The sequence below is a fragment of the Canis lupus genome, chromosome 22 (assembly GCF_003254725.2).
Source record: "Canis lupus dingo isolate Sandy chromosome 22, ASM325472v2, whole genome shotgun sequence".
Classification (NCBI taxonomy): Eukaryota; Metazoa; Chordata; class Mammalia; order Carnivora; family Canidae; genus Canis; species Canis lupus.
In genome coordinates, this window is record NC_064264.1 from 29,446,506 (window position 1) to 29,461,205 (window position 14,700).

General features: G+C 35.1%; 1 protein-coding gene across 2 annotated transcripts in view; it reads left to right on the forward strand.

The window, feature by feature from the left end:
- The window catches only part of UCHL3 (ubiquitin C-terminal hydrolase L3), a 48,560-nt gene that overhangs the window by 26,466 nt on the left and 7,394 nt on the right, over positions 1 to 14,700 (forward strand). Inside the window, exon 5 of one of the 2 annotated variants that reach the window (XM_049099316.1) lies at positions 10,416 to 10,607. The exons of the other annotated variant lie outside the window; for it this stretch is intronic. Within the exon in view, the coding sequence (XP_048955273.1) occupies positions 10,416 to 10,607 (192 nt within the window). The remainder of the gene's footprint in view (positions 1 to 10,415; positions 10,608 to 14,700) is intronic. 2 annotated transcript variants of the gene reach the window in all.

The window sequence follows — 14,700 nt, forward strand, 5'->3', positions numbered from 1 at the left end:
GACTTATTTCTACAGCTAATAATTTAATGCAAATATGTAATGCATTACAAATGCCATTTAGAGTTGTGCTGAATACTTTATTCTTTGTTACCCCTATATCTAAGTTAGCTCTTAGGTTTTTCCTTAGATTAAACGTAAAATCTTATTCGTAAACCAACCAGTCTTTTGATTACCATATTGTGTATATTTCAGAAAACAGTAATTATTTTAAGTATCTACCAGCTAATGATCCCTTCATGTTCAGAAGATTACATGGTTATAATGATATTTTTCTTAATAACAGGATGCCCATTAAAATGAGAAAATGCTTTGAGTGGAAGCCAAAATCTACTTAGTTTATTTTAGCATTTTAGAATAATTCATATTTGAGCACTTACAGTAACCTACCAAACACTTGATTTCTTAGTGGACCAGTTCTTTTAGGCAGACCTTTTGCCCCCTTTTAAAAAATGTCTATAATTACTTTTTAGCCTTTAGAGTATTTCTAATTCTTTGGTTAATGTAAAATAGTTTAAAGATTAATCTCTTCAATTTTCCTACACACAGAGACATGTACATTAACTGTAAAAGAAGGTAATTTTCCTTTTTATAAATACATTCTCTCCACCTTTTTATTAAAGGTTTATTTATTTATTTATTTATTTATTTATTTATTTTTTTAAAGATTTTATTTATTTAGTCATAGACACAGAGAGAGAGAGGCAGAGGGAGAAGCAGGCTCCACAGGGAGCCCGATGCGGGACTCGATCCTGGGCCTCCAGGATCACACCCCAGGCTGCAGGCGGCGCCAAACCGCTGCGCCACCGGGGCTGCCCTTATTAAAGGTTTAGATCATTTCTTTTTTGCCTTCATGGTATTTCTAAATTTTTGTATTGTCATTAACCAGTTTAAGGAGTAGTTGATTCATTTTCTCATACACAAAATGACATGCACATTAACTGTGAAGGAAAAGTAATTGGCCTTGTAGGAACTGAGTATTTTGCTTTTGGATTTTTTTTTCGTTTTTTTCTGAACTAGTTACAAATTTTGGAAAACAAATATTTGAATTGTGTTTGGAGAATACAAATAGAGCTGGTAATAGAGTTCCCTCATGAATCAGTTAAATTAGTTGACAGTCAATGGGCAAGTGGCTTTATATGTAATAAAAATACTGAAATTAGAGCCAAGAGTCACGTATTCTGCCTCTGGCTTTGACAGACACTAGTTGAATGCTTTGGGCAAATCAATTAAGTCCTTGTGTTTATGAATATTAAAAACCCCCAACACTGTCATGATAAACTCACTCTATGTATTTTATTTTATTTTACTTGGTATTTTATTTTTAACTCAGGATTTAAGTCAGAATCATAATGCTTAAAAATCTCTTGAAATGAATGTTTGTACCTAATTTTCATGCAACAATAATTTATTAAATTCTTAAGAGTTCTTTCTAAAAAGCAAAACATTTACTTTGCTTTTAAAATGCCTAGAGTTCTGAAAACTCTATTGTAGGTTTCCCCAAACATTATGTAACAAAGAGATTTAAATTATATGTCAATGTTCTATATGAAGTCACATTATGTTGCATTACTCACACAGCAGAGGATTTTAACATTGAACACAGCAGTTTCAATGTTAAGATCCTGGCAAATGTTGATGTTCTTAATAATTTTAATGAAATACGTAATTTTTAGCAATTTTGAATTCCTGTACAAGAACTAAAAAACCGAGGAAGTGAGCTTTTTGTTATGACTCTTCTGAAAGACTTAAGAATAAACTGTAAAAAAAAAAAAAAAAAGAATAAACTGTAAATATTTGATCTTTTCCAATTAGTATGGAAGACCATGTAAAAAAACTGGATATTGAGTCTCAAGATTCAGTTTACAATTTAAATTTCCATATATTGAAGCAAGGCTGCCTTGGTTTCTTTCTTTTTTTTTTTTTTGCCTTGGTTTCTTAAGCAATTGCACTGACAGGTGATATGAACATTTAAAAGTTGGTGTGTGTGTCTTTAATCTTTATAATTCTAGGAAGAAAACCTAGGAATTTTAAGATTCCTTAATAGCACATTTCATATCAGTCATTTCATCTCTTAAAATGATATTACTTGGCAAACTTTCCTGAATTATCACATACATTTTTACTGAAACTGAAAATATATATGATGTGTACTGTTATGCCTAAATTATGAATTAAATTATCTTTAGCACTCATGTAGAGAAAATATGTATATATTGTGTTCATTGAGCATTAGATAGAAATAAATATGACTAAACAATTAGAATTATTCCTTCTAATGTTAACATCTCAATGTTCATTTATTTATTAAAAATAATACACAAGCTAGCACTTGGGCTATGAAATAGTAAAGTTTTCCTGCCTAAAACCTTTATAAGATGGTTATAAGTAAAACAGTCATAATATAGTAATGTACCTTCCTATTTTTTATGTTGTAGAACATTAGCCAGATACAGACACATACAGAAACAAACTTTAATGTGTGGAACTCATTCAGCAGGGTGTGCTTTGAACCTACCATCCTTTATTTTTTCATTCTTCCCTCTTATATAAGTTTACATTGGAAGACATGAGTAAAAAGAGGGCTAAAGTCACCTATAGATAATCTGATAGAATTTGGACAAAAAATATATATTCATCTTTAAATAGAAATGATCATAGTTTTTACCTTACAGGATTATTGTGAGGATCTATGGCATCTATAGTTTAGAACCTCTGGTACATAAAGTAATCATACAATGTTAGCAATTATTAGTATTCACTGATGAACATGTAAGGGTACTTGCGGGAACATATTTACAGCATAGTTTATTTATTTGTTATGTTAAAATTTTATTTATTTGAGCGAGAGAGAGAATATGAGTAAGGGGAAGGAGAGGGAGAAACATACTCCCCGTTGAGCAGGGACCCAACTCAGGGCTTGATCCAAGGACCCTGGGATCATGACCTGAGCTGAAGGCAGATGCCCAACTGACTGAGCCACCTGTGTACCCCTATAGCATAATTTATAAATGTAGGAAAGTAGGGCAGCCCCCGTGGTGCAGCAGTTTATCGCCGCCTGCAGCCTGGGGTGTGATCCTGGAGACTCGGGATCGAGTCCTACGTCAGGCTCCCGGCATGGAGCCTGCTTCTCCCTCTGCCTGTGTCTCTGCCTCTCTCTCTCTCTGTGTGTGTGTCTCTATAAATAAATAAAATCTTAAAAAAATAAAAATAAATGTAGAAAAGTAGAAATAACCTAAATATACAATAATATCTCTATTTATGGTACATCTATTTAAGAAATAATATCTTGCCATGAAAAATGACATAGATACATACTTAATGGCATGGATAGAGGCCCAAAATATATAGATATAAAAAAAAGCAGCATGAAGAGTATGATCCCTTTTTGTAAAAAAAAAACAAAAATGTTAAAATATTTTAACAAATTGCTAAAGGCCATGTATAGGCTAGTATGAAACTATAAAATTGCTGTAAGGGGCCCCAAAAGGGAAGCCCATTCACTCCACAGACCTCACTGCTACTTATGAGTTAGACTAGAGAAAAGGCTAGAAAGAGCCCAAAGGTACAAACCTGGGGAAGGGAGCAGTTTCTACTTTGGCTAAGGCTCCAAGCCTTGGTTCTTCTCCCCTAAAGAGCAAAACCTAAAGATGCTAAGACAAAACACCTTCCTTGGGGAAGGAAATAGATAAAACCACCATTTTGGGGGAGGAGCAGAAAACTATGAGAGAAAGCGCTGGAAGAGGAAAGCCTGATCCTTGATACCAGGGGTAAATAGCCTACCTACGATGGTAGAAGCAATGGTTAAACCAGAACAATAAATAATATCTCCACCTTCCCACCATTAAAGACCAGCAAGCACCAATAAACAGCTGTCAAAGTGTGAGAGTAAGTCAAGTACAAGGAGAGAGAACTCTGAGCACAGGTTCTAAGAAAAAGCCTAAAGCTGTGGGTGGAACAAGAACATTGAAAAAGAAAGCATCCAACAACCCAACTGCTACCCTAAGCACAAGGTAATGCTAGATGAATTTTAACCTGGTAGGTTGCTGAGGTTATTTTGCCTAACAAAATAAAACACGAACAGCTCAACTCCTAACTAGATTGATTCAATTCCATACACTTAAGGTCTAGCAGAAGAGACATGCCAATTCTCAGGCATAAGTAGTATTTATCTCAGTCTGCTTTTATATAAGATATATATATAGCTTTTAACCAAAAATTACAAGACAAAGAAGAAACAAGAAAAATAACAATACACTATTATTAAACAAAGCAGTCAACAGAATCAGAGTCAGATATGATCCAGATATTGGACCTATCAGATGTAGTTTAAAATAACTATAATTAATATGTTACTATGTTAAAGACTCATGTGAACAAAGTAGACATGTACTAACAAATAGGGAATATTAGCAGAGAGTTGGAAACTATAAGAAAGAATCAAATAGAGGAATCCCTGGGTGGCTCAGTGGTTTGGTGCCTGCCTTTGGCCCAGGGTGTGATCCTGGAGTCCTGGGATCAGGTCCTACATTGGGCTCCCTGCATGGAGCCTGCTTCTCCCTCTGCCTGTGTCTCTGCTTCTCTCTCTCTCTCGGTCTCTCATGAATAAATAATAAATAAATAAATAAAATCTTAAAAAGAAAGAATCAGATAGAAATACTAGTAATGAAAAATATGGTACTAGAATGAAGAATGCCTTTAATGGGTTCACCAACCAGTAGACTTGACAAAATTGAAGGGAGAATCAGTAAGTATGAAGACACATCACTAGAAATTACTCTAAGAATTACCAGAAGGAAGAGAGAGAGGTGGGATGCCTGGGTCACTCAGTGGTTGGGCGCCTGCCTTGGGCTCAGGTCATGATCCTGGGATCTGGGATTGAGTCCTGCATCAGGCTCCCTGCTGGGAGCCTGCTTCTCCATCTGCCTGTGTCTCTGCCTCTCTGTCTCAGTCTGTATCTCTCATGAATAAATAAATAAATCTTAAAAAAAAAAAAAGATAAGGGTGAGATAGGGACATGGGCAGGAAAAATATTTCAAGATCTAATGGCTGTTTTTCAAAGAGTAATTAAAGACTTCAAACCACAGCTTCAAGAATCTCAAAGAACACTAGGTAGGATAAATATCCCTACCCTCCCCAAACCAAACACACATATACACAGAGATACATAATGTTTCAAAATGCTGAAAGTGAGAGATAAGTAGAAAATGTTGAAGGCAGCCAGAAGAAAAAGGCACATTAGATACAGAGGAACAAAGATAAGAATTACAGGCCTCTCAGAAATTTTTTTTTTGAGGATACACCATGACTAAAGATAAATATTTTAAATCCAAGGATAATTACTATAAAACATAAACAATAAGACAATAGTATATATAAGATGGAATTGTGTAAATAATCCAAAAAAAGGCAAAGAAGGAACAAAGAACAGATGGAAAAGGAGAGAGCTGGCAAGATAATAGATTTTAATTCAACCGTATCAATACTTACATGAAATTAATAAAATATAAGTGGTCTGAATATAAACACACAAATTGAAAGAAAGATGATAACATTGGTAAAAAAGCAAAACAATTATGTGTCTTTAAGAAAGTCACTTTAAATATAAGGACATGGAAAGATTAAAATTAAAGTAATGGGAAAAGATACACAATGCAAACACCAATCAAAGCTGGAATAATTATATTGAAATTAGATAAAGTAGACTTCAGAACCAGGAATATTAACAGTGAAAAAGAAGGACATTCTAAGGATAAAGAGATCAGTTCACCAAAAAGACCTAACATAAAGTTTGTATATGTAGCTAAAAATAGAGCCTCTAAATATAGGAGGCAAACATTGATAAAACTGAAGAAACAGATTCACAAGTACAGTTGGATATTTCAACACTTCTCAGCAATCAGAGCAAGTAGACCCGGAAGATTAGTAAGACCTTAAAAGAAGACTTTAACAACAATATCAAACAACTTGGCCCTATTAACATTTATGAACATTCCATCCAAAAACAGCTTAAGATACATTCTTTTCAAGTACACGTGGGATGTTCACAAGAATACGCCATATCCTGGATCAGGAAATAAAGTTTTCTTAAAAGTTGAAATCACACAAAGAAGGTTTTTTGTGTTTTATTTTTTTGTTTTTTGTTTTTTTTTTTTTTTTGTTTTGTTTTGTTTTGGCCATAATGGAATTAAATTAGAAATCAGTAACAAAAAAATCTGAAAAATTCCTAATTATTTAGAAATGAAACACTATACATTTAAATAGTTCATGGAGGGCAGCCCTGGTGATGCAGTGGTTAGGCACCGCCTGCACCCCGGGGTGTGATCCTGGAGACCCGGGATCGAGTCCCATGTTGGGCTCCCTGCGTGGAGCCTACTTCTCCCTCTGCCTGCATCTCTGCCTCTCTCTGTCTCTCTGTCTCTCTGTCTCTATGAATAAATAAAATCTTTAAAAAATAAATAAATAATTAAATAGTTCATGGATCAAAGAGGAAGTCACAAAGGAAATTAGAAAACATTTTAAATTGAATAAAATTACCTTAAGATTTTTTATTTATTTGAGAGAGGCAGAGCACATGAGAACATGAGTAGGGGAGGAGAGGGAGAAGTGGGTTCCCCGTTGAGCAGGGAGCCCGATGTGGGGCTCGACCCCAGGACCATAACTCGAGCCAAAGTCAGATACTTAACCAACTGAGCCACCCAGGTGCCCCTGAATCAAAATTTTTAAAAAGTCAAAATATACAGGTTTCAGTTAAACCAAGAATTAGAAATCTCTATCATAAATGCTTATAGAAGAGAAAAAACAGGAGTTACAGAAAAATCTATATCACTGAATGCTTATAGTAGAAAAGAAAAAGCAAGGATTCAAGAGAAATTGATAGTATTAAATGCTTATAGTAGAAAAGAGGCTTCAAGTCAGTGATCTAAATTTTTACCTTAAGGTAGTAAAAGAAGACCATATTAAAGCCAAGTCAAACAGAAGAAAGAATAAAAATAAAAGCAGAGGGGTCCCTGGATGGCTCAGTGGTTTAGCGCCTGCCTTCGGTCCAGGGCATGGTCCTGGAGACCTGGGATCGAGTCCCATGTCGGGCTCCCTGCATGGAGCCTGCTTCTCCCACTGCCTGTCTCTGCCCCCCCCCCCCTCTCTCTCTCTCTCTCTGTGTGTCTCTCATGAATAAATAAATAAAATCTTTTAAAAAAATAAATAAAAGCAGAAATCAGTGAAATTCATTATTGTACTAAAGGTCCTGGGAGTGATGCAAGAACAAGAAAGAAAGGGCATATGAGTTAGAAGGGAAGAAATAAACTGTATTTATAATGAGCATGATTTTTTATGCTGAAAGTTTATTTAAAAATGGGGGATGGAGACTGTATCTGAAATGTTAATGTCATAAAAGATGAAGACTGTTGGAAATGTTCTAGATTAAAGGATACTAAAAATACATGACAAGTAAATTCAGTGTACCTGGTTCCTAGATTAGATCATGAGGGAAAATGCTCTAAAGGAAATTAACAGATAACTAACAAATTAAATGCAGACTAGAAAAGGCACAATGCAAATTTATGAAGGTGACAACTACCCTGCTGTTATGTAAGAGAATTCTTAGTCATAGGAAATACTGAAGTATTTAAGGGTAAAGGACCGTGATGTATGTAACTTACCCTAAACCCTCAAATGGTTCAGGAAAAAAATTACATAGCATAAATGCAGAGGATAAAGCAAATGGGGGGTGGATAGGATGTCGTAGGCAAAGATTTCAGTGTTTCCTGTGCTGTTTTTGTTTTTGTAACGTTATAAATTTGAATTTTTTTTAAAAGTTCTTAAAAGGTTTTTCAAAAATCTCAAAAGAAGAGGGCCATTACACTTGAAGTTGGAAACTGCTTTACTCACAGTAGGCAACTGTGAGGGATTAGGTAAGGTCTGCCTATAGGTTAGAGTATGTTTGCTTGCTTCTTGCTATAAAACACATCTCCCCAAACTCTGTTCCTGTCCTGTAAGACAGCTCACCTTGTGTGCGACCATCCATCTAGGCCTTTTGTGTTGCCCTCATGTGAATGCGTGCAAACCAATAGATGATCACGCTCCTGGCTGTACTAGAAGTCAAGCCTTTTTTCTCTGACTCAGGAGTCTGAAGTCTTCTTCCAGCACCTATGAAAAAGTAACAGGTCAACTTTTTCGATTGAAAGCATAAAATCAAATTCCAGACCCAGTGGTCTAGTCCTGTGAACATGTCTTACTTGTCCCTATTTCTGTTCTTTTTCTGACACTGAATTCTTTGCCAGGAATCCCTTTCCCATTTCTTCACCTCTCCAAACCTTACACATCCTTTCAGTGTACACCCTTCAGTTTTACTTCTAGTTTAGTAATCTCTCCCTCCCAGATTCTTAGGAGATTGTTGTTTTGTTCCACTGCTCATTTAATCATCTCTCCTTCTCTTTCTTTCCTCCATTTCTTTTCCCTCTTCACCCATCTTTCTTTTCCCCATTTTCTTTCCTCCATTTCTTTTTCCTATTTAGCTGTAATCAGATTGAATATGACAAACTTCTGATTAAACTGTGTCTGTGAGAGCAGACCGTTTATTCTAGTATAGAGCCAAGAGGATTTATTTATGTATTTCTGATTAACTAGTTCTTATTAAGAGCCACTGAAGTGTTCACAAACATGTTTTTTTAAACTCTCATCACAGGCTTTATTTTAGGTTGGTGTATTGTTCACAGAGATTGAAAGCACTAAGAACAATCAGAATTTTCAGGGTTGAAAGAATCCTAGAAATCATTCAGGGAAAAACCCTTCATTTTCTTAAAGAGAATAGGTCATGGATAGTGATCATTATCACTTCCGAAAGACTCATATCACTACTCTTAATGTTGATTCTCACTGTGGTTATAAACAATTATAAATTTTTCATACTGCCTTAAAATAAATTTTTTTACTTCATGTGCTGATAATATTTATTAGAGGTAGCAGTCATAAAATAATCATTTGGATTACCATTAATAAGTTAGATTTTGGGGACACCTGGGTGGCTCAGCGGTTGAGCGTCTGCCTTCTGCTTAGGGTGTGATCCCAGGATCCAGGATCAAGTCCTGCATTGGGCTCCCTGCAGGGAAACCTGCTATGTCTCTGCCCCCTACCCCCCCCCCCCGTGTCTCTCATGAATAAATACATAAATTAAAAAAAAATAAGTTAGTGTTTGTACGCATGTGCATGTTGTGGAAAACTTTTGGACCAGATTCAACCTTTGTGGTGTAATTATGTTTGAAAGCATGATTCTCAAAATACCTAATTTTAAGAGGATTATAGCTCTCATCATTAGAATCTGGCCTAACAAATTAGTGATAAAATCTTTCTCTTGGAAAATGAGGTTGTACATCAAGGTGATTCTACATAATGGATTCTAGAACCAGATTTCCTGTATTTGAATCTCATCCCTGCCACTTGTTAGTACGGGCCTGGGTTATATTAATTAACTCTGTTTGTTCTGATTCCTCATTTTTTTAAAAAAGATTTTATTTATTTATTCATGAGAGACAGAGAGAAAGAGATAGAGAGAGAGAGAGAGAGAGAGAGAGAGAGAGAGAGAGGCAGAGACACAGGCAGAGGGAGAAGCAGGCTCCATGCAGGGAGCCTGATGTGGGACTTGATCCCGGGACTCCAGGATCATGCCCTGGGCTGAAGGCAGGCGCTAAACCACTGAGCGACCTAGGGATCCCCTGATTCCTCCTTTGTAAAGTGGGAATATGTTACCTATCTCATGGGTTACGGGGAGATGAAATAAATTGATAATGTAAAGTGCTTAAAAGCGTAGCCGGGACAAAAGAAATAATTTAACAAATACTATTGATTAGTAGAAGATGGCTAATAGGCTATGATAGTTTCCATTTAACTTGTTAGCCTAAGTAAGAGGATAGTTTATGCAAGTCACCAGCTTCAGAGGGGTTTACTTTATTCTTTATATTTTAACGTTTTTTTCCCCCTTAGAGCTTATTCCAACTAAAGAATTCTTTTCACCAGTGCCTATTACCATATTGTTTTCTTCTAAACATTATTCTTTGTGTTTTGTATGTGTTACATGTTGTGTTCTGTGTATGTGTGTGTTCCTGTTTTTTAAACAAGTTGATGTAATAATTCCATTTTAGTGGCTTTTCAATAATTCTGAGTCTGTGCTACACAAATGAGGATAGGTAAATATTTTAGATGTGTACTTACAGAAGCTATGGTATATAACCCTATACCTTAGTTATGTATTTCCATATTATCCAGTTTTAAGCAACATTCATATACAATCCTTTTCTAGATTATTGTTGATTAAAGTACTAGACCATATAAATACAGGTATGACCATACGTTGCTTTTAAGAATAAATGATCGCCCAGTAACGTGGTCTAAGTAAAATGTTCTCTTTTTTAATTATGTAGTCCTCTTCGCCATCCTCATCACAGCCTCATTCTAGCCACTGCAGAACGAAGGCCTCATCATTGTGTCACCATGCATCCCTGCCCTGGGTCAAACGTAACCATGTAGGCCCTGCAAAGGCTACCAGTCCATCTCTCCGTCTTCGTCGCTGGCGACCCTTCTTGCGCCTACCATCTATGGGTCTCCATTCTGTTGTAAGTGTAGTCAATCTTCCATCTCTTCTTCCAGTGACAAGGATAGTCCATTTTTTTTCCTTACACTTCTTCCGTCTTCAAAGTGCTTTTCTCTTGGTTCACTCAGCCATTAGCTTTTTCTCCCCCAATTAGATTGCAAGCATACCTCCATGCTTTGCAGTCTAGCTTGACTTTCACCAATGCCTCCGTGAACATTCATTTTCCCACTCCATATCCTGCCAGCATAAGGATGCCTGCCTTTTGATGAGTACGGATCGACATTCATGATGATGTTTAAGTTCCTGTCCATTGTTAAAGTGAATATGTATTCTCTTAACCTTCATCTCTCTGATTTCATTTAGTTGACCCAGGTCAACAAGTGCTGTGTACCTTCTGAGTTCTTTGCCATCTCTTTTTTTATTTTTTTCATGTTTCTGAACATGACTGTAGCCTCTTGTCATGCTCTGGGGTCACTTTACTTACTCTATCCTTAACCTAATCCTTCATGGTGTAGGGTGTTTCATCTAAGCTATTTTATTCCCTGAGGCATCTCAGGTACTTGGTTTAATCTTGATCCAATCTTCCCTGCCTATTCAGTTTCTAAAGATCTTTTCTAAGTAGGAGGTGAAGATTTTCTCGTTGTGAATTGCTTCCCACAAATTTTATGATTTCTCCTTCTTAGATTGGTGATATTAGCAAACTATTAAAAAGTACATTTGTTCTTATAATCTTGCTAATTATCTTAAATGTTGAGACAGATGATGGAATTCTAATAATTTTCATGATTGAACTAAACTGTAGGGTTAGGCAACTCCAGCTCTTTTCTTTTTGATGTTTTAAATTTTTTTTAAGATTTATAAATTTATTTATTCATGAGAGAGAGAGAGAGAGAGATGCAGAGACAACAGGCAGAGTGAGAAGCAGGCTCCATGCAGGGAGCCCGACGTGGGACTCCATCACGGGTGTCCAGGATCACGCCTTGGGCGGAAGGAGGCACTAAATCGCTGAGACTCCCGGGCTGCCCTCTTTTTGATGTTTTAGACTGTTAACGTCAATGACTGGTTTAGCAGAGCTAACCTAGAAATGCTATCTGAAAGATTTGGTGTATGCCATCCATTTATAAGAAACTTGATGCTTCTGGAAATCATCATAACTTTTGAAGCCGGAGGAAGTCTGACTCCTCATACATTTAATGCTTAAAAAACTAGAAGTTGGTGTCAAACATTCCTTCCTTCCCCTTATTTACTCTTTCAGAGCTATACTCAAACTGTGAAGTAGTCTTTACACTTTTCCTTAAATATGTTTCCACCAAATATCAGTATGGTCATCAAATAGACTTTCATTTATACTGAATACCAATCAGTAAACTGGTGTCTATTTTATTTTCTTCATTTGATCACAACATGCATGTGCCATTTTTATTCATTTATCTATTTAATATTTGTTGCTTCCCTACTGTGCCATATACTGGCATAGTAGGAGATACAAGGTGAATTATATATGATCAGAGTAAAACCCTAATTTTGTAAATTCTAACTCGGGCACAATTGATTCTAAACATGACTGATTGCTTTGTACTTTTAAATATTCTAAATATAAATGAATAAATCATAAATTGGTGTTTCCAGTTTTATATGATTTTACATAATTTTGATCTTTGCTCTCCATATTAATTTTGTTGTTTTGTAGCTTCATAACTATTTTCATATCATAGCATGGATTCTTGAACTATCCAGCCTGAGTTTGAAACCAGATTCCCTCACTAGCTCTTGAACAGTTTTCTTGAGAATAAATGAGTATATTATCTATTTCATAGAGTTTATATGATGATTAATTGGTCAGTACATTTAAGGCACTTAGCACAGTGCCAGTACCTGGTATATATTAAGTGCCAAACAAGTATAAATTAAACTATATTTTCAACAATTTGAATTTTATATTTAGTATTTAATTTCTAATTGATTTGTTATTTTATTTTTAATTGAGATAATAATAAGTGTTGTATTATAAATTAGGGAACTTTGTAAAAAATAATATATAAAACTAAATGTAGGCGACATGATCCAGTCTATAGCTTCTGGTTTCTACCTTCTTGGTCATTTTTTTGAAATTGAAGACTTTGCCTTTTTTTATTGTTCTTGTTCTTAGTGGAACAGTTTTTAAGCAGTTGGATAACTGCAAATTTCAGACCCTCAGACTGATGAAGTTGACCCAAGGGAAAAGGAAAGGCTCCCAATAGGTACTGAGGTTTTGTGGAAGGCTTAGAAGTTTTGAGCTTAACTTACCTTTTATAATAATTTGAAGGCTTTTCATGCCCTCTTTAGTTTTATATTTTTCATATGCACTTTTGGATAAAAGGTATAATGACTCACAATTATGAGTCACTAGCATTAGTGATTTCTTATATTTGTGATAATGTAGTTAGTATTAATATTGAAATATTACATAATTCTTTTATGGCACTTAACAATTTACATGTATTTCATTTAAACTTTAAAACAGATAAGAAACCCAGTGCACCCAGGGGTTGGGTATATATTCAGGTCTCTGACTCCAATTGTACTACTTTCATCTCTAGCATGGTTTTATTTACTGACAAAATATGAAGAATAGAAGCTATAAGATGTATTATTCTTAAGAAGAGATGGTGTTAAAACAAGTGTATAATTTTTGAAAATGCAGTAGCTCCAAAATTTAACATACTTGTTAACCTATTGGAGAATTGTCTTAAAATGAATAATAAAAAAAAAAAAACCCTCTTTTCTAGTTGGATAAAAAATCATTTCTAGTATTTCTTTTTTTTTTTTTTAAGATTTTATTTATTTATTCATGAAAGACCGAGAGAGAGAGAGGCAGAGACGTAGGCAGACGGAGAAGCAGGCTCCACACAGGGAGCCTGATGTGGGACTCGATCCCAGGACTCCAGGATCACGCCCCGGGCTGAAGGCAGATGCTTAACCACTGAGCCACACAGGCATCCCCATTTCTAGTATTTCTTATTATATAATTGAATTTAAGTTTGTAGAATTGCCTAGGTTTAGCCTTGAAAAATTGGATCCTTTTCTGGTCATTAGTAAAACAAGAATATTAAATTGAGTGATCACTAGTATTTTTTGATTCTCTGAGCAGGAAAGTAAGGGAACTCATTACCACTATCTTTAAACATTTGAAGACATATCATGTTCAAGAGGAATTAGAATTTTTTCTAAGAAAAGGGAAAAATACTGGGGGCCATATATTACTCTCAGTATGAAGGTTAACTCCAGCAAAACTGTCCAAAGAGCTAATAGACTACTTCAGAACCTAGTGTTCTGCTAGGGTCTGCTGCAGATGGGGCTGTGCTGGAGAGGAGTCTACTACTGGAGTAGCAATAAAAGTAGATAATATTGACTCCTACCAACAGTAGAATTCTTTCATTCTAAACTGAAGCCAGGAAGAGCTAGTTTGCCACATTAATGTTGAGATTCTCCCATTAATAATTGAAGAGAAGTACTATCTGAAGAATAATGGGAGATTAGATGAGTCACTCTATCTGTAAATTTTTTAGAAACATCCAGTAAAACCAAAATAGTAACGCTTATTCTGTCACTTTCAATTTTTGCATCTAAATACTTCTTAAAACTAAAAATACTACTTAAAAATACAAAATTATCTGAAGATGAAAAAAGTATAAATTTACATTTCAGATACCATTGTGTTATATAGGATGTTAATATGTGATGTAATTTGACTTATGCCTCTTTAAAACATTTGCTTCTAAAATTTGTTCATGCATTTAAGTGATTGTATCTTATTCAAACCATTTAAGATTTGATATACAGCTAACACACATTAGTGTTAACTGTGCAGCTTACTGCATATCATAGTGCCATTTAATCATGTATGATTTTGGGTAACTTATTTACATTTCTAAGAAATGTAGCAGATATTGCTTATTGCAAATCGAATTTAGAAAACTAAAAAAACCTAAAAAACTAGGTGTAATTTTCATTTCAAATAGTTCACTAAAAAAGCAGATGAAAAATCATAGGTTACAGTTAATTGTACTTTGATTTACTTTTATCTCTTCCCCCCCACCCTGTACTCTTTTGGCTATTTTCCTGCATTTATTCAT